Source organism: Phascolarctos cinereus, unplaced genomic scaffold, assembly GCF_003287225.1.
Source record: "Phascolarctos cinereus isolate Bilbo 61053 unplaced genomic scaffold, phaCin_HiC Scaffold_726;HRSCAF=1367, whole genome shotgun sequence".
NCBI classification, from domain to species: domain Eukaryota; kingdom Metazoa; phylum Chordata; class Mammalia; order Diprotodontia; family Phascolarctidae; genus Phascolarctos; species Phascolarctos cinereus.
Window position 1 is genome coordinate 374,504,004 of NW_027556098.1, and position 18,199 is coordinate 374,522,202.

General features: G+C 51.8%; 1 protein-coding gene across 4 annotated transcripts in view; it reads right to left on the minus strand.

Annotated features, from left to right (window-relative positions):
• Positions 1–16,885, minus strand: part of LDLRAP1 (low density lipoprotein receptor adaptor protein 1) — a 45,956-nt gene extending 29,071 nt beyond the window's left edge. Inside the window, exon 1 of one of the 4 annotated variants that reach the window (XR_013482509.1) lies at positions 4,013–4,313. Coding sequence is in view for 3 of the 4 variants with exons in the window: in XM_020983143.2 (XP_020838802.1) it covers positions 4,013–4,238 (226 nt within the window). In the remaining variant the exon portion in view is untranslated. Of the gene's footprint in view, positions 1–4,012; positions 4,314–12,954; positions 12,992–16,711 lie in introns of those variants that run through there. The other 3 variants (XM_020983145.2, XM_078145586.1, XM_020983143.2) reach the window with 3 other exon arrangements.
• Positions 16,886–18,199: the final 1,314 nt, after the last annotated feature.

Consider the following 18,199-nt stretch of genomic DNA (forward strand, 5'->3'; position numbering starts at 1 on the left):
TATATGTGAGTATATTATAAGCACCAAACTGTAGATTTACCCCCTGACATTTCCCAGATAGGTCTTTGACAAATCGGTTCTGACTACATGTTCACATATAACTTAGTTACTGAATAATAACACTTGCAAAGTGTTTAATTCTTTTTGAATCACCCTGTATTAAATAATTTGATCCTTACAACAACCCTGGGAGTTGGGAGCTATTATTATTATTATTATTATTATTATTATTATTATTATTATTATTATTATTATTATTATTCCCATTTTACAGATGAGCAAACTGAGGTAGACCTCTAGAGGCTAAGTGAGCTGCCCAGATCATAAAGCTCCTAAGTATCTGGGGCCAAATTCGAACTCAAGTCTTCCTGACTTTGAGTCCAAGGTGAGTGCTACCCACTTACAGGGACAGAAAGACAGACAGATAGACACAGACAGACAGACAGACACACACACACACACACACACACACACACACACACGCATACACACACACACTCTCCAGACCACCAGCTCTGCTTCCCATGTATATGAGCCCTGAAGAAGCTCCATGCAAATAAAAGGTATTTATAAGGAGGATTTGGGCCCAACATGACAGCAGCCATCTGACAAATGGAGAAACCAAGGCTCCTCTGGGAGGGCAAAGGACCTGCCCAAGGTCACACAGCTGCCACAACACTCACACAGTGGCGGCTCAAACCTGAGTCTTCTGACCCCAAGCTCATTACAATTCCCACTGAACCTCCCTACCTCTCCACGTAAGGAACAATTTCCTAACCACTGGAACTATCTGGAAAAGGGCTGGGCTGCCTGACTAGCTAGGGAGCTCCCCACCGGTGAACACATTTGAGCTGGGGTTTGATGATTCCTAATCAGCTCTGAAATCCTATGATTCAATGGCAAGAAAAGCCAGACAGCAGGCAGCCAAGGCCCGGGGGCCTCAACAGGCAGGAGGAGGAATGTTCTGGACCCAGCATGGCAGAGTAAGTTGGTGTTTTCATTCACACCCCACCTCCCTCCTCCATGTTGGGAAGCCACACTGCCCCTGGGAGAGCAGCTCAGGATGGTTCGGTGAGAGGCCAAAAGGCAATGTCTGGGAGCTTTCTAGGGACATGAGCAAAGCTAGGGGAAGAACACACCAGGCAGGGCCCCGAGGGTGCCAGAGGCAGAGGGCAGTCTGGCTTCAAATGGGCCACAGAGCCTGGAGGGTCACTGTAGCAGGAGAGCCTGTGAAAGGCCACGTAGAGAAGGCAGCCTGCCTGAGAGGAGCTGAAAGACGGTGCAGCAGGAGACCCCAGAGTCCCACCAGCGTGGTCCTGCACGTCCCCCAGAGTCCACCTTTCACAACGAAGGAGGTGGGAGTCCTACTGCCCACAGCTCCAGTCAGACACACTGGGAACACCGAGTCAGACAGCCAAGAAGCTGTTATTAAGTACCCACTATGTTCCAGGTACAGTGCTAAGTGCTGGGGATTGAAAAAACAAAACAAAATTCAACAACCACAAAAAAAAAAAACCCCAACACCTGTCTCATTCTAAGCACTAAGTTTTAGCAGAAACAGTTAACAAAATGGAACTGGTCCAGAGATAAAGAGTAGGAGATGGCAAGACCACATTACGTGGCAATCAGTCACAGGAAGTGGGGACATCTGACCTGGAGAGTCAATCAACTGACAAACATTTATTCCAGGCACTGCATGCTAGCTGGGGATACATAAACAAAAAATCATGATCTCTACTTGTAGAAAACTTACATCCTAACGGGGGTGGGGGGAGGGCAGCACAAGTCTATGCGGCACAAAGAGAGCTAAAACAAAATAAATGCAAGTTGTTAACCACAAGGCCGGAGGGGAGGGGAGCCAGGCACTGGCAGCTGGGCGAACCAGAAAAAAAGCTTCTTGATGGTGCTTGGGATGCAGCTTAAAAGGAGAAATGGACTCTCAGGGGCAGAGGGAGGGACGAAGGGCCTCCCGGGCACCGATAATGGCCTGGGCAAAGTCATGGAGATGGGATAGGAGTGTCCTGTGTAAGGCGGGTTTGGCTAGATCACAGAGCAGTGAGAATGGGCCAAGATTGCGCAGGGCTAGAAGACTGAAGGAGAGCAGGAGCATTGTCTCCAAGCCTCTGAAGGCCTCTCCCGAGGAGGAAGGACTAGATTTGGTTGGTCTGGCCCCGAAGAACAATGGAGGGAAGTTACTGAGCGGAAGATTTAAGAGCAGCCAGTTGAGGAAAAACATCCTGACAATCAGAGCTATCCAAAAATGGGAGGTGGTGGGTTCCCTCTGGATGGATATCTCCAAGCAGAGCTGAGGAGGAATTCCTGCTAGGGATTCAGGGCTAACGGTGGCCTGGGCCTCAGGTTCGGAGGAAAGCCAGAACCCAATGCAGCCAGAGCTCCCTACTTGAATTTCTGGGGTAAGCATTTGCATCCAGTGAAACATGGGCCCTGGTCACACAGCTGGGAACAGCGGACAGGGCCCTGAGAAGCCTGGGTTTCAGGCCAGCCTCATCCACTTCCTAGATCCCTGACTTCGGCCATGCCCCCTCCATGAAGAGGGGGACTCCAATGCCCCCGACCTCATGAGGGAAGCAGAGACGAGAAGAGGGAGAAAGCCCATTGTTAGGCTGAAGGCCTAAGTCAGATATAAAGGCCCTCATAAGCATATTCACAGCAGCACCATTCAGAAAAGCAAAGGCCTGGAAACAATGCTGAATGCAGAGAAGCACGGGAAGATTTATATGAACAGATACAAAGTAAAGTAAGCAACAAACAATGACTATAACAATGTTGATGTAAAGAACAGAAACATATAATGAAAATAACAGACACGTAATTATAAATGAACCTCCCTCTCTTCTCTTACAGAGGTGGGACGCCGTGAGAAACACTGTCTTTACTGTTAGGTGACACTTTCAGTTTTGCTGATCTGCCTTTTTTCTCTATTCTATTCTTTGTCCTAACAGCTCTCTGGGTGGTGAAGTGGGTGTCATGGGCTCACTGCTTTAGAGACAAGGATCAGAGGATCACACCTGGAGCTACAAGGACCTTCGAGGCCACCTGTCCATGTACTTCACTTGGCAGATGTGCAAACTGGAAGGCCAAGCAGGCAGCTGCGATAGGGCGTCTCCAGCAAGGCTCTGGCAGGCAACATGGGCTTTGCTAAACCACAGGCCACAACAGACTGTGGCACCTTCATCTAATTAACCCTCTGGTGGCTGCACCAGAAGACACTGTGGTTTCAGGCTGTCTCCACCCTCCACTCCTCGAAAACAATATGAAGGGAAGTGGATTAAACATTGGGGGGAGGAAGAAATTTCTGCCCTCTGTCCTTTTTGCTTCTTTTCTCCCTGTTCTTGAAGGAACGTGGAATGCTAAAACCAGGAGGGGTTTGAAAGGGTGCCTGGTTAACCCCCTCATTTTATAGGCAAAGAAGCTTGCCCTGGGGAAAGTGACCTGCCTAAAAACTAGTCTGGAGTGACCTACTGCCAGGGCTGGACCCTGAATTTCATCAGTCCACCAATGCAGACCAGAAAGTGGCCCTCAGAGTGACCCTGAACCACACTAGCCACTCCTTAATTACTACTATTATTTTTTTATTTTTAAGCAATTGGGGTTAAGTGACTTGCCCAGGGTCACACAGCTAGTAAGTGTCAAGTGTTTGGTCGGAGGCTGGATTTGAACTCAGGTCCTCCTGATTTCAAGGCCGGTGCCATATCCACTGTGCCACCTAGCTGTCCCACACTAGCCACTTCTTAACAGATGATGAAGAATGAGGCACATAATGCTGGACATGGCCAACACGGGGATTTGTTTTACTAATCCATGCCACTGTGTTACAAAAGTTCTTTCCTTTTCTTTTTTTCCCCAATGAGTGGAAGGGAGGTGGGACGAAGAAGAACACAAATTGTTAATTGAAAAAAAAACTGATGACATTTGTAAATAGATAAGAAAACCCACCAGTTAGCTATGCAATCCAAAAGACCTCAGATGAAAGCCTGTTGTCGATACTCACCTACGTAATTGTGGGTAATCTCCCTGGACCTCAGTTTCCTTGTTAAAGTGAGGGGGTTGGATGAGACCACCTCGGAGGTCTGCTCCACAGGTATGACTGCCTTCCTCTCTCTAACAGCAATCTCTCCAACTACAAGCAGGATCTCCTGTTTCCTTCCTATTTCCTTCCAAAGGGCCAACTCCCCCAGGAGCTCTGTGATATTCTCCAACGCTCCCCCTGCATCCATGGCTGATGCTCCAGCCTGCGCTCTCTTTCTCTAGGACCCCTACAGTCTTGCTGTCTCCTCTCCTTCCTCTGGAATGCACGCTGTGCTTCCAGCACCCTCCTGGACCCTCTCCAATGTAGTTTCCGTTCTCTCTAATTCATGGCAACAGACACTTGCCAAGGTCGCCCGTTGACCTCCTCGGTCTCAAAACTTTCGGCACACCCCTCTGACTTCTGGATGCTCGGCACTCAGCAAAGCTAAATTCCTTCCCAACTGGCCAAACTTCCGCCTTCCCAAATGAAAAACCTGAAATCCCTCCTCGGAAAAGAAACCTTCCTGGAATAATGGGAACACCACCATCGGCACTAGAATCCACTGTGTTCCCCACCACTCCTTCTCCCGCCCGCCCCTGGGTAATCGGGCTGCCACTCTCCTGTGCATTGGGGGAGGGGTCACAGAATCTGACTGGGAAGAGACCCCAGGGGTCATCTAGTCCAAACCGCATCAGCCCAACGCCAGTAACAGCAAACAAACAATCTAACACAACCAGGGGAGCGCACCCCAGCCCTAAGCTCAGAGAATTCTAGGGAGAAGAGCCCACCACTTCTGAAAACAGTCTAGTCTACTCTCAGTCAACTGAAACTGTTAACACCCTTCTTTATTATGAGTCCAGACATGTTTTCCTTGAACTTCTGCTGTAAAACAAGTCTAGTCTTTCCAAGCCTTCTGCCTGTAGGAACCCCCCAGGGCTCTGACCCGGGTCCCCATCTCTTCTCACTCTCTATTATCTCCCTTGGGGCTCTTATCAGCTCCCATGGGTTCAATCATGATCTCAGATCTGCAAAGCCAGCGAAGTCTCTCTCCTGGGCTACAATCACGCATCTCCGACTGTCTCCTCGACATCTGAAGCAGGTATCCCGTACACATCTCAAACTCAACACTCCTGTAGACATGTCAAACTCAACACGCACAAACAGGCCTCATTATTTAATCCCCCCTGTCACCACCTCCAGACTTTTCTTTTCTGGGAAAAGCCTGTCCCAGGCACCCAGGCTGACAACCTCAACGGCATCCTCAGCCTCACCCCCAAATCCAATCCATCACCAACCCTTGACCTTTCTACCTTGACAACATCTCTCACTTATATCCCCTTCTCTCTACTCATGCAGCCACAACCCTAGCTGAATCGCTCATCACCTCTCACCTGGACCACTGCTATTGCACCTTTTTTCTGGTCTCCCTGCTTCAAGCCTCTCAATACTCTAATGCTCAGATCTGACCATGGAACCCTCTTCCCCTTAATGAATACCAGTGACTCCCTAACTCTTCTGGGATTACACGGTGCCAGGACAACACTCATAAGAAAGTGTGGGGGCAGCTAGGTGGTGCAGTGCATAGAGCACCAGCCTTGGAGTCAGGAGGACCTGAGTTCAAATCTGGCCTGAGACACATAATACTGCCTAGCTGTGTGACTCTGGGCAAGTCACTTAACCCCAACTGCCTCACATGAAAAAAAAGAAGTGTGGGCTCTCACGGTTCCCCTTCAGGGAGCTCAAGCTCTACTGGGCCCTACAAGCTCCAAAGGCTTTGGGTTCAGGCCCAGGGAGGGACTCTCCCTATCATCTGTCATTCGAGGCCCAGCATCGCTGCCTCCCAAGGGACTCATTCATCCCCAGTTTGCCTGGTGACCAATTCTGGAGGACGTAGCAATACAGAGAGGCCATCACCCAAACACAGAAGGAACTATAATCTATGTCAGTGGAGGGGTCACCCTAGATCCTTAAAATCCAGAAGACAGACTGTATATTTACCTCTATTCAATTCCACCTGATGTGTTTCAGTCCAACCTTCTAACCTGTGAAGATCTTTTCGGGTTCTGACTTTCCCTATCAGCTATTCCATCCATTCCCACTAGCCTGGGAGCTCCGTGAGGGTAACATTTTGTGTTTGACTTGCTTTGTATCCCCAGTGCTTAGCTCAGTGCAGGTGCCAAAGAAATGCTCATTGACTTCGCTTCATTAATTTATCTTTGCTTCCAGTGAGCTCATCAATGTAAAGAACTCCCAGTGTGGAAATTCCCTTGACCAATGCAGATTAGCACCTCACCTGTAACTTCCAGCCTCAGGGAGCTGCCCAGGGCACCAAGAGGTAAAAATGACTGGCCCAGGATGCCACAGCTGGAATGTGGCTGAGGCAGCGTTTGAACTCAGAACTTCGTGAGTCCGAGGACAGGCCACATGTCACCCACCGGGCCACATAACCTCTCTCTAGCTTTGTTACCTGCAACTTTGATCCATGCCTCTGCCTACGGAAAACCATGGCAAAGGAGAAGGAGGCAGGAAGACTTCTGATCTGGGTTCAGTGTGTTTGCTAGGCTGGTACCACCGAGGGGTATGGGGGCTGTGGTGGGAGAGAGGGCTGGGCAGCCCAGCTGGGAAGTAAGAAGGACTCTGGAGAAGTATCATGGGCCAAGGAGAACCTCAACGGAATGAGAGGCAGGAATGCTGGGTTACAGCCCCCGAAACCAGGAGACCAAGTGAAAGGATTTCTAAAGCCCCTCCCAGCTCTGACTTTCTATATCCTAAGGCCCTTCCAAGCTGAGAATCTATGTTGTAAGAGCCTTCTCAGCTCTGACATTCCACGTTCTAAAGCCCCTCCCTGCTCTGACATTCTCTGTTCTAAGGCCCCTCCCAGCTCTGACATTCCATTTTCTAAAGCCTCTTCCAGTTCTGACATTCCATGTTCTAAAGGCCCTCCCAGCTCTGACATTCTGTGTTCTAAGGGCCCTCCTAGCTGACAACTCTGATAATTTATGTTCCAAGATTCTTCCTTGCTCTGGTACTCTAGGTTCTAAGATCTCTTTCAGCTCTGACAATTTATGTTCTAAGGTTCTTAGAACATTACACACAAAATCCTACAACACAGAGTTCTAATCTACAATGGACACCAGTCACAGGATCCACATTGGATCACAGATTTAAACCAGAAGGCACCTCAGAGCACATCTAGTCTACACCAGTTGTTTAGAGAAGAGGTCCGGGCCAGCCAGGTGGTGACAAGGAGGCTGAGGGGTCCAGCCCCGAGGGGATTAGGAATCAGGAGCAGCCCTGATCACAAATGCTTGGTTACTCCGCTCCCAAAGCTTCACAGAGACTCCCTTCCACTTGTAGCCTCTGCTCCACCTGCAGCCCAGGCCCTACCTGCCCTGCCTCATTCCTCCCTGGAGCCAAGCACAAGCCTCGTTTCCTCTTCCTCTTGCCTCCTCTTCCTGCCTCCCCAACCCCCAGTAATCTCCCATCAGCCTTCCACCAACTCCAGTCCTATCCCTCATTCAAGGCTCACCCCAAGGTCTCAAGTTAGAGTAACATCACAGAGCTGAAAGGGACCTTCAAGACCCCTTATCCAACCCTTTCATTTTATGGAAATGGAAACTGAGGCAAGGTCACACGAGCAGTAGCGTCAGAGGAAGGATGGGACTCCAGAACAGTGCTCATGCTGTACAACACCAGGCCTCCAGAAAGCCTCCCTTCACTTCATACTGGGCTCTGTTCTAAAGTTTCTCCAAAACAAAGTCGGCCTCACTATCTAGTCAGACTCATATATTTCACACAAGGGAGAGCATATGGGAGGAGCTCAGTGGAGCCTTGCCCAATCAAATATAATTCAGAGCCTCTCACTTCCTCCACCCTCCCTAAGCCCAGGCTTTCTAGTAGATGGTCCATCCACATCCACATCCTCTGGGGCAAGAAGAAGGGTGAGCCTCACACCCCCAGAAAACACCAGGCCCAATACCAGGCCCTTGGAAAACACCCCTAACTTTCCACAGCCCCCATTCCAGCTGGGCCTATTTTTAGACATTTGTTGGGAGCAATGGCGCTATTTTAACTCCGCCATTTTACAGGTGACCTGCTGCTGAAGCTAAATGAGGACAGACCATATGCTCCATCTGACTTATGGCCTCAAGTTGGTACACAGGCAGATGTTAATGAGATCTGTCCATTCTCATTATCATCTGAGCCCATACAGGACGTGGAGAGCCAGGCCTCAACACAGGGAGGGCCCTGCGAGAGTGAGAGGCTCTGGCTCTGGGGGGGATTGCTGGAAAGACAACTGACAGGGACAGTAGGCCACATATGGGCCAGTGGCCCACGGACTTGCCTCTTCCCATCTAAGAAGCTAGCATGTTCATGGAATGTCAGAGCAGAGAATGTCAGAGCTGGGAGGGCCTTTAGAATACAGAATGTCAGAGCTGGGAGGGGCCTTAGAACACAGAGTGTCAGAACTGGGAGGGCCCTTAGAACAGAAAATGTCAGAGCTGGGAGAGCCCTTAGAACACAGGATGTCAGAGCTGGGAAGGGCCTTAGAACACAGGATGCCAGAGCTGGAAGGGGCCTTAGAACACAGAATGTCAGAGCTGGGAAGGGCCTTAGAACACAGAATGTCAGGCCTTGGAACACGGAATGTCAGAGCTGGGAGGGCCTTAGAACAGAGAATGTCAGAGCTGGGAGGGCCTTAGAACCCAGAATATTGAGCTGAGAAGGACTTTAGAAATCTATTCTAACTCCCTTGAACCAAATTTCTACGGATGCAATGGGCAAGGGGGGCAATATACTATGGGACAAAAAACCAACCCAAAACCCCAAGGATGGGAGCCCAGAGCCCAGTGTTACATAGAGTGCTATCTCTGCCTCTAACCTTAAACAAATCACATTGTCTCGGTTTCTCTGTCAAATGGGGAAAATGTCACCTGTCCTAGGGACACTGTGAGAAGAACATGAGATAAACGGCAAAGTGCCATACAATGACCACTACTGCTATTAAAGGCGCATATCAAAAAGGTGGTTTCTAATCCTCCAGGCTGTCAGTACGGCCCAGGCAAAGCAGCAGAGGGGAGCTAGATATAGCTTTGCTCTGTCGCGATGCTCGATGCCTCTCACGCTGCCTCAATAAGTACCTGTGGGACCTTGGGTGCTTCACCTCTGGGGCCCCTCAGTTTGCTGTAAAATGGAGGGGTTGGCCTAGATGGCCTCTGAGATCCCTCCTGGCTCTGGAGCTAGCATCCCCTGTGACTGGGATCTACTGGAGAGTTTAATTGGGGGTTCTTCTCTCTCTCATTCTTGGCCTTCTGGCCGACCCTCCAGGAGGCCAATGCCCCATACTCCGGATGGGCCATACTGTCAACTCTTCCACCACCTGGGTTCCAGCAAAGGGCAGGTCTGACTCATCATGTGGGGGAGTTGAGGCAATGCTCAGGGAGTGAGCAGGGCTGGTGAGCATTCCACCAAAAGCTTCCCCTGAGGGCCAGTGTGATAGAGGGGGTCTTCCCTTCTTCAGGGCAGGGGAGAAGCACGTCCCTCTCCCCCAAGCAGACCCAGGCCACCCCAAAGGTTCAAGATCCATGTAGCCAGGCACTACAAACAGCTCCCCAAGTAGGTCCAAGGCAAAAATATTTATGGCTGTATTAACATTCCCTGGGGAGCAGAAGACATAAAGATGGCAAGGAGGCCGAGAGTGTCAGTGGCACAAGGAGAATGACTGGACCTCGAGCTAGGAGGCTCCAGCCCTCCCACCCACTCTAGCCCAAACCGCCTGCGTGACCTGCCCCTTCCTCTCTGGGCCTCAAGGCGCCACGTCTATAAAGGGAGCTAGGTTGTCTCTAACAGCCCTCCCAGCTCTGACATTCCCTGTTCTAAGAGCCCTCCCAGCTCTGACATTCTCTTGTTCTAAGGGCCCCCCCAGCTCTGACATCCTGTGTTCTAAGAGTCCCCCCAGCTCTGACATCCTGTGTCCTAAGGGCCCTCCCAGCCCTGACATCCTGTGTCCTAAGGGCCCTCCTAGCTCTGATATTCTGAGTTCAAAGGGCCCTCCCCTCTTCTGCCTCACAGAGAATGGAGAGCATCTCTGAGGATAATTGTGACCGGTTACCATCATGACCCGAGGTCAGATCTAATATTAACTGTCTCCCTGGACAAAATGCTAGTGTCTGTCCAAAAGCCGACATTTTCCACGTGGCCCTGGGGCTGGAGGCAGGAGCCACGTCAGCCACCGGCCCATCCGAGGAGGCAGGAGACTCGATGCCAAACCCACGGCGCTCCCCTCCTGCAAACCCCAAAGGGCACAAACCACAAGCAGCAGCAGCTTCACTCCACGTAGGCATTTCTTTAAAGGCCTGTGATGGCAGGCCAAGAGAAAGCTGACATTCAGCTAAGTCGAGGGTCTCACAGAAATGCAGTGATGAAACTCACATCCGTGACAAGCATAAACTAAGCTTTGCCTTCCGCCTCCCGGGAAGAACGTTACTGACTGGGGGCAGCAAGGAGAGATGGAGGGCTTCCTGGAGCTGGGGACGGGGCAGGAATTCAGGAGAGGAAGGCCTGAACCTTCTGCCCCTTAGGCACGGGCAGAGCTGAGAAAACACCGGGCACAGTCTGAGGATGGTCCAGTTTGGCTGGCATGGAGAAGATGCAGAGGATGCAGAGGGGAACAGCAGCAGGCAGAAAGGGAGGGCGGGCAGTAGGGAGCTACATGGGGGTTTGAGCAATAGAACAGCACTACCACTCTCTACTGGGGAGGCAGAGTGATGGTGATCACGACAGGGAGCGCTTACGGAAGTGGAGAGGGCACTGGTTCTGACTCAAAGGCCTTGGGTTTAAATCCCACTTCGGAGACTCAGTGCCTGGGGACTTTGGGCATGCCCTTTCCTCTCTCCTTCCCCCCGTTCCCCATGGATAAAATGAAGGTGTTGGAGTAGACGACCTCTAAGGCCCCTCTCCAGGCCTCTGAGACCCAGGGAGGGAGGTAATACAGGTACCACTATACCCCCATTTCAGATGAGGAAACTGAGGCTCAGAGAAGTAAAAGTGACTCACCTAAGGTCACACAGCTGGTGTCAGGACTGGAACGTGAACTCAGGTCTCCAACCCAGTTCTTCCCCCAATACCATGCTGCTTATGGAATGGATGGGATGCAGGAGAGAGAGAAGGGGCAGGAAGACCTGCTAGGAGAATACTTCCTCAGTCTAAGCAGGTGGGGATCCTCATGGACCCCTCTACCAAGAGAAAAAGGTTAGAGGAAGGAGTACAGTACAGAGGAAAGAGCAGCCCAGAGAGAGGACCGAGGTCCAGATCCCCCCTCTGACACCTACTACCAGCTGGACCTTGGGCAAGCCACTTAATGTCCTTAGTCAGCCCACAAGCATTTATTAAGTCCCTCCTATATGCCAGCCACCGTGCTAAGTGCTATGGATATAAAAGTGCGGGGGTCCCTGCCCTCTAAGGGCTCATCATCTCATGGTAGAGATAACATGAAAACAACTGTGTGGGACCAAGCTATAATGGAAACAACACTGTAAACCACACAGTAGGTATACCTGCTATTAACTGTGAAGGGAATTATGATTTTCACATTAATCAATATGATAAGTGTATACCTACCACATGGTTTACAGAACTGCTTCCTCAGAACGAAATTAATTAATTCAGCCACTACTTGATTACTGGCACTTTTGCCTCTGGCCTGCTGCTTGGTCATTCCCAGGTTAGAGACTGGCTCAGTAAACTCCTGTTAACACAACGTAGTAGGGAACTTACGTAGTGGGGAGATATTAAAGAGAGGGAAGGCACTAGTGTTAAGGGTATCAGGAAAGCCTCTGAGTAAAAGATGGGATTTTAGCTGAGACTTGAAGGAAGCCAGGGAGGTCAGCAGTCAGAGCTGAGGAAAGAGAGGGCTCCAGGCACAGGGAACAGCCAGAGAGAATGTCTGGAGCAGAGTAGGGAAGAGGCGAGGGGGCGCTAGCTTAGGAAGGGTTCTGGAACGCAGAGAATTTTGTATTTAATCCTGGAGGCAACAGGGAGCCCCTGAAATTTAATGTGCAGAGGAGGCAGATGGTCAACTAGGGCTTTAGGAAAATCACTAGTGTCTGAATGGTGGATGGCCTGGAGAGGGGAGAGCTTTGTGGCAGGCAGCCTCACCAGCAGCTGTTACAGTAGTCCAGGTGTGAGGTGCTGAGAGCCCGCACCAGGGGGTGGCGTGCTGTGTGTTCAGTCCTTAGCCCTCATCTGCAAAATAAGGGTCTGGGGGTTGGACTAGATTGCCTTCTAAATCTAGATCTATGGTCTAATGAAATGGGGGGGGGTAAGGTAGGAGTTCTGCGGGCAGTGGGAGGGGCCTAGGGCTCACACCCAAATTCCACTCTCCTCACACCCAGCCAATTTCCTTTGCCAGCACTCCCCTGTCACCCTGAACTCTTCCTACGTTGCCGTTAGTTAGCCAAGAAGCATTTATTAAACTTATTAAACTTTTACTACATGCAAGGCAGCATGCCAAGCACTGAAGATACAAAGAAAGACAAAAAAAAAAGTCCCTGCCCCCAGGAGCTTACAGCCTAACAGTGGAAACATGAAAACAACCACATACAACCAGTCCTTTAAATCAGTGCTTTTTTGAAGCTCCAAGCCCCAAGGATAGGAACAGACAAAAGTAGGATAAAACTTAGTAGCCACCTCCTACCCCCCGCCAACCCTGACCTCCCAGGGCCTTACACACACACACACACACACACACACACACCACACACACACACACACTTAATGAATTCAATGTGAACAGGTGACATAAAAAAACAAAAAACAAACAAACAAATAAAAAAAACCCAAGCCACAACACAGAAATGGGAGGCAGGGAAAGAGAACTCCAACCTCGCCACTTATGCTGTGTGACCCTGGGCAAGTCACTTTACCTCTGAGCCTCAGTTTCCTCATCTGTCACACAAGATGGTTAGGCAAGATGATCCATCCCTAAGGTACCATTCAGTCCCGAATCTATTTTCCCTACAGGTCCTGGATTGGAGTCCAGCCTAGGACACTTACTGGCTCCAGGGCCAAGCCCTTTCTTCACCTTTTTGACCTTCAGGGTCTTCACCTGCAGAATGGGACAAACCAAACCCATACTCCCTACCTTACAGGTCCCAGGGAGGAAAGTACATAAAGTTGTACAAAAAGTCTACTGAATGAATGAATCAAGAAGGCAGTCTCACATCTATAGTCTGAGATAACCTGTTAGTTCCTTTTATTCATTCCACTGTGAGCCTCTGGAAGACAAAGCCTGCATTTTGCCCCTCTTCCTCCCCCTCTCCCTCCCTCTCTCCCTCTCCTTCCCTCCCTCCCTCTCTGTCATATCCACGGGGTAACTTAGCACAGTGTCTGGCACCATGGCAGGTGATAATATTTATTGACTGGCTGACCTCTGAACTTAATCTGTCCTCTCTTCCTCAGGTATAGACACTCTTGTCTCTCCCCCATCGCCCATGAGAAGAGCAAAAGCAATTAACCAGATCCAAGGCCCAGGCCAAGAAGCAAATGATTAAAAAGACAATGGGTACAGTCAGGATAGTAATTCAACGAGCAGTTACTGGGCACCTACCATTTGGTAGGCTCTGTGCCAGGAAAACAAAGTCACAACCAAAACAGTCTTTATCCTTAAGCAACTTCCCTTCTATGGTTCTAGGTACACGCAGAGCCCAAGTTCTGACCGTGTCTAAGCACCACACCACCTTTAAAGACCATCAATGGCTCCCTGTTACCTCTTGGATAAACTACAAACTACTCAGCCCGGCATTTAAAGTCCTCCCCAATCTGGCTCCCCCTGCCCCTTTGCAGACTTAGTTCACAACACTCACTCCCTTTCGCATTCTCCAAGGATGACTTGCTCTTCCCCCCACATGCCATCTTCCCTCTCCAATCTCCATGCTTTTCCTGGAATGCATTCTCCTAGGTTTAGGATATTTAGCTCCCTTCAAAGCTCAGCTCCAGCAAAGGAGACCCGGGGGCAAGTAGCAGCAGAAAAGATGCAGCAGACAGGCCTGATCAAGAAAGGACTTGAGAAGTCTGACTTCAGAGGCCTGACGAGGGAACAGACCTCTCTCCTCTTCCTAACAAGGAGAGCTATCCCAGCATGTGACATGCTGCCTCAGAAGGCGATAGCATTCCCTTCCATGGAGGCCTGTAAGCATAGGGCTTCTTTGGGGTACAAACTGGATTAAACAGAGACCAACGTCCCTTCCAATTTTCAACTTTGGTCATTCTGTGCCTGCTCTAGCAGAAAGTCTGTGAACCACAGGCATGGTCAGTGGAGTACTTTGTTTGCTTAACTCTACTTTGCCACAAGGGTGACAGTGTTTTAAAAAGCATCAATTAAAAAAAAAAGACACAGGCTCAAGAACAAGGGAAAATGGACGGACAGCCAGGATAGGTCAGGGAGAAAATGCTGCCTCTATAGTCAAAAGACCCAAGATATGAGCCTGACTCCATCTGGGTGACTTCGGGAAACTCGTTTTTCTTCCCCGGGCCTCAGTTTCCCTGGCCAGGATGCTGGGAAGGTCTCTGCAGCTCTAAGTCTGTGATACTATGACAACCAGAGTGAAATGGGAGAGAGTGAGAGAGGCAGAGAGAGGAGACAGGTACAGATAGAAATAGGTAGGTGACAGAAATAGATAGATGGACGAATGGATGGATGGATGGACAGATATTAAAGATGGGAAGATAAATAACACAGACAGAGATAGCAAGTGAGCAAGCAGTAATTCGGGGCTTACTCGGTGGGGCACTGTGCACCTGGAATCCACCAAGTATCGAAAGAAAGAGGGGTGTGTGTTAGAGGGATTTACAGGCAGAAGTGGACAAGAATGGCAAAAGCTGGGGACAAAGAATCCTTAGAAGCTGAACCACTGGAAGCAGACTGCATCATGGACCCACCGCAGGAGGGTCGTACTTTGAGACCCCTTCATTCCCTCCTGCCCCTCTGCACAAACACTCAGAGGACCTCGGGGACAAGTGTCTGTCCCCTCACTCTCAGGAAGAAGGTGCCCGCTGCCCTCCTGCGCCAAAACTGGCCACACACACACACAGAGTAATTTAATGGATCATATGGTTTCAAGCTAGAATGAATCTTAGACCATCCCGTCTAATCCTTTCACTCTACACACAAGGAAATTAACTTATCCAAAGTCGCATACATGAGAGACAGGGCTGAACTCGAATCCAGGTTTCTCTGACTCCAAATCCAGACGTCTCTGACAGTTTGCTGCCAGTGGTCCCCTTCACTAAGGCATCAACAGCCGGTCCCCCCTCTCCCATCCAGAAAACTGTCTTCCTCACACACTTACGCACGTGTGGATACACATACAGAAACCAAGAGAAAAATGATGCCCTCTCCCCGTGCCCCAGCCCCACAGCTCTTATCTAATCCCCTCCAAATAAGTTCCCAGCAGCGGACCTTGTACTGCCCATGGGCAGACCAACCCCAGCCTACATACAAACTGCAGCTTTCTGCCAGAGTTCTCAAAAGTTTGTTTGTAAATCTCACTCCCAAAGGACCCTGCCCTGGGAGTCAAACAGCCGCTGTCCCTGAGGTGTAAAGTCAAAGGGTGGACAGTCCAAGAGTCCCAACCTGATCAACCAGCCTGCCCCAGGCAAATTTAAGATCCCGGCCTCCTAACCTCTCTAGGGGCTAGGATTACCTAGGCCACTCTGCCCTGCTAGCCAGTCCTCTTGCCCTCTGTCCCTGGAGCTGCCCCCTCCCAACTTTTCCAGGAAAGGCAAAACCTCCTACGTCAGTGGCTGGGGGCTTCTCTGGACCCCAGAGCGCGGCCACGCTGGACATGCAGGATATGGCCAGGGGAAGGCACCCTAGCCTACAGACCCGGCCGAGTGAACCAGGTGGAGCCAGGGAGCAAGACGGTGCTGGGCCCTGGCATCGCAGAGGGCCGGTGCCCCAGGGGGGCACACAGTGCCGACTGCTGCCAGCTCTGACAAAGGTGTGACTGGCGGGACTACTGGGGACAGAAGCCCTAGGGGGAAGGCAGGGAACAACAGGCTTTAAAAATAGCCCAAAGGCGTCTCCAGGCCCCCGCAGAAACGGGAGGAGGAAGGAGGGAGGCTAAGGATGATAAAGCCACAAGTCCTCTTACAGCCCCGGCCTCTCGGATCCTGCGGGGTGGGGAGGCCAAGTATCACTGGCCCCGCCGTACAGGGAAAGAAGCTGAGACCGAGAGTGGGCACACGGTCTCCCACCTAGAAAGTGTTCGGGGGGCAATTGGGTGGCGCTTGTCCTGTCTCCGGGGGCCCCGGGTCTGGGTGAGCGGAAGGGGGGGGAAGGAGGTGCCCCAGGGTCCCCCAAGCAGCTGGAGCGGAAAGGATGCGGGTCCGGCCGGGGCCGGGGTAGGTGGGGGGAGGCCAGTGCTCTCCCGAAAGTTAAGTGCTCCACACGCACACACACTCACTCACTCACACACACACACACACACACACACACTCGCACACGCGCGCGCACATGCACCCCCGGGCAGGTGCTGCACCCCCCGCCATGGCCAGCCCTGACCTCCCGGGGCCGCGGCCAAACTTTGCCAAACTCCCGGCAGGAGGCCTCCCGGCGGGGGGTGGGGCGGGGCGGGATGGGGGAGGGGAGGGAAGGGGACTCCGAGGGACGCGCACACTCACTCCGGTGCCGCCCGCTGCCTCCCCACGTCTGTTTGGCAATGCTGGGGCTGCGGATGAGCGCCCGGCCCGCAGACTTGAGGGCGTCCATGGCCCCGCTCCGGCCGCCGCCACCGCCGCCAAAACTCTCCGCCTGGAAAAACTTTTCCGCTGGGGCCAGCGACGTGCACCGCCCCCTCCCAACTCCGCCCCGCCCCGCCGAGCTCCGCCCCCCTACTCCCCTCGGGCTCCCCCCACGCGCTCCAAGAGGGGGCGGGAGAATGCAAATGAGACCCCGCCCACCCCTCCCCAGAGCTTACAAGGGCGCCCGGGGGAGGGGAGGGGCTGAGAGCAAGAAGGAGGGGCCGATGCAAATTGACCTAGCGTCACCGACCCGACCCGGACAAAGGGTGTTTAAGCTGGGAAAGGAGGTTGGCTGGGATCTGGGCTCTGACCTAGACCCTGGGAGGCGCCGCGTAGAACCGTCTGGGTTCTCTTTGCTTTCGGAGCACCCGCAGCGGGGCGGAGCAGAAGAGCTCTCCACCCATTCCTAGTCCCCTTTCTTGTGCCTCGAGGTTCCCGCACTCCCATGCCGGGCCCCGAGCTCCAGCCACGTGGGAGCTGAGCCACCGATGAATGGAGGTCGGGGCAGGGTCGCCCTCCAGACCCACCTGCCTTCTCTGTGCAGTGAGGGAGGGCCTGCTCTGGGCTTGCGGGACCCTGGAGCCAGGGCCCAGGCTGACAGATCTGAAAGGACCCTGCGACATTATCTAAGGCCAGGCAAGGGACTCCTGCCCTGGAGTCCTGGGCCCTGGGTCACTTTCAGGGGGTCCAGGAGCTTGGATGGCCGGGAAAATCATCTTTATTTTCGCTAACATTCATTCAGAATGATATCTAGCATTTCCTTCAGTGATTTGAAACCATTATTCTGGGGTGTTCATAGCTGCCACCCGCCTGCCAAAGGGGGTCCTTCATCAGATCCAGCCCTGTTTGGTGGCTCAGTCTGCCAGGAATAGAACCAAACAGAAAGGTCCGTTCTGGGGTGAGACCCCAGGAAATGAAGAAACCTGGGCTTGTTCTTGACCTAAGACTGGCCACCACGACAGGCTTGGGAGGTGACAGCTGGCCTTCTCATCTCTGAAGAAGCTTCCTGAAGGAGTCAGGAGTAGAAACAGGCTGATGAAGGAGGAGGACCCTGGCCTGGACTGGATGGAGGAGTTGGGAGTGAGGGGAGGTATGGATGAGAAATGAGCAGGCCAGGCCAGCATTGGGCATGGGTGTCAGAATGGGCACCTGCACTGCAGCCTGGAGCTCTCAGGTGAGCCCACTCACCAAAAAAAAAAAACAAAAACAAAACAAATAGCTCAATCTTCTCCCTTATCTTTTTCATGGAGGCCAACCCTGCCTCTCCCTACAGATAAAGGATGAGTTTCCAGGTTTTTCCCCTGGAAAGTCTGGGAGGTAACTGGGTTTCCGGGTGACTCAGGTGAATCACCCGCAGGCTCAGACTCA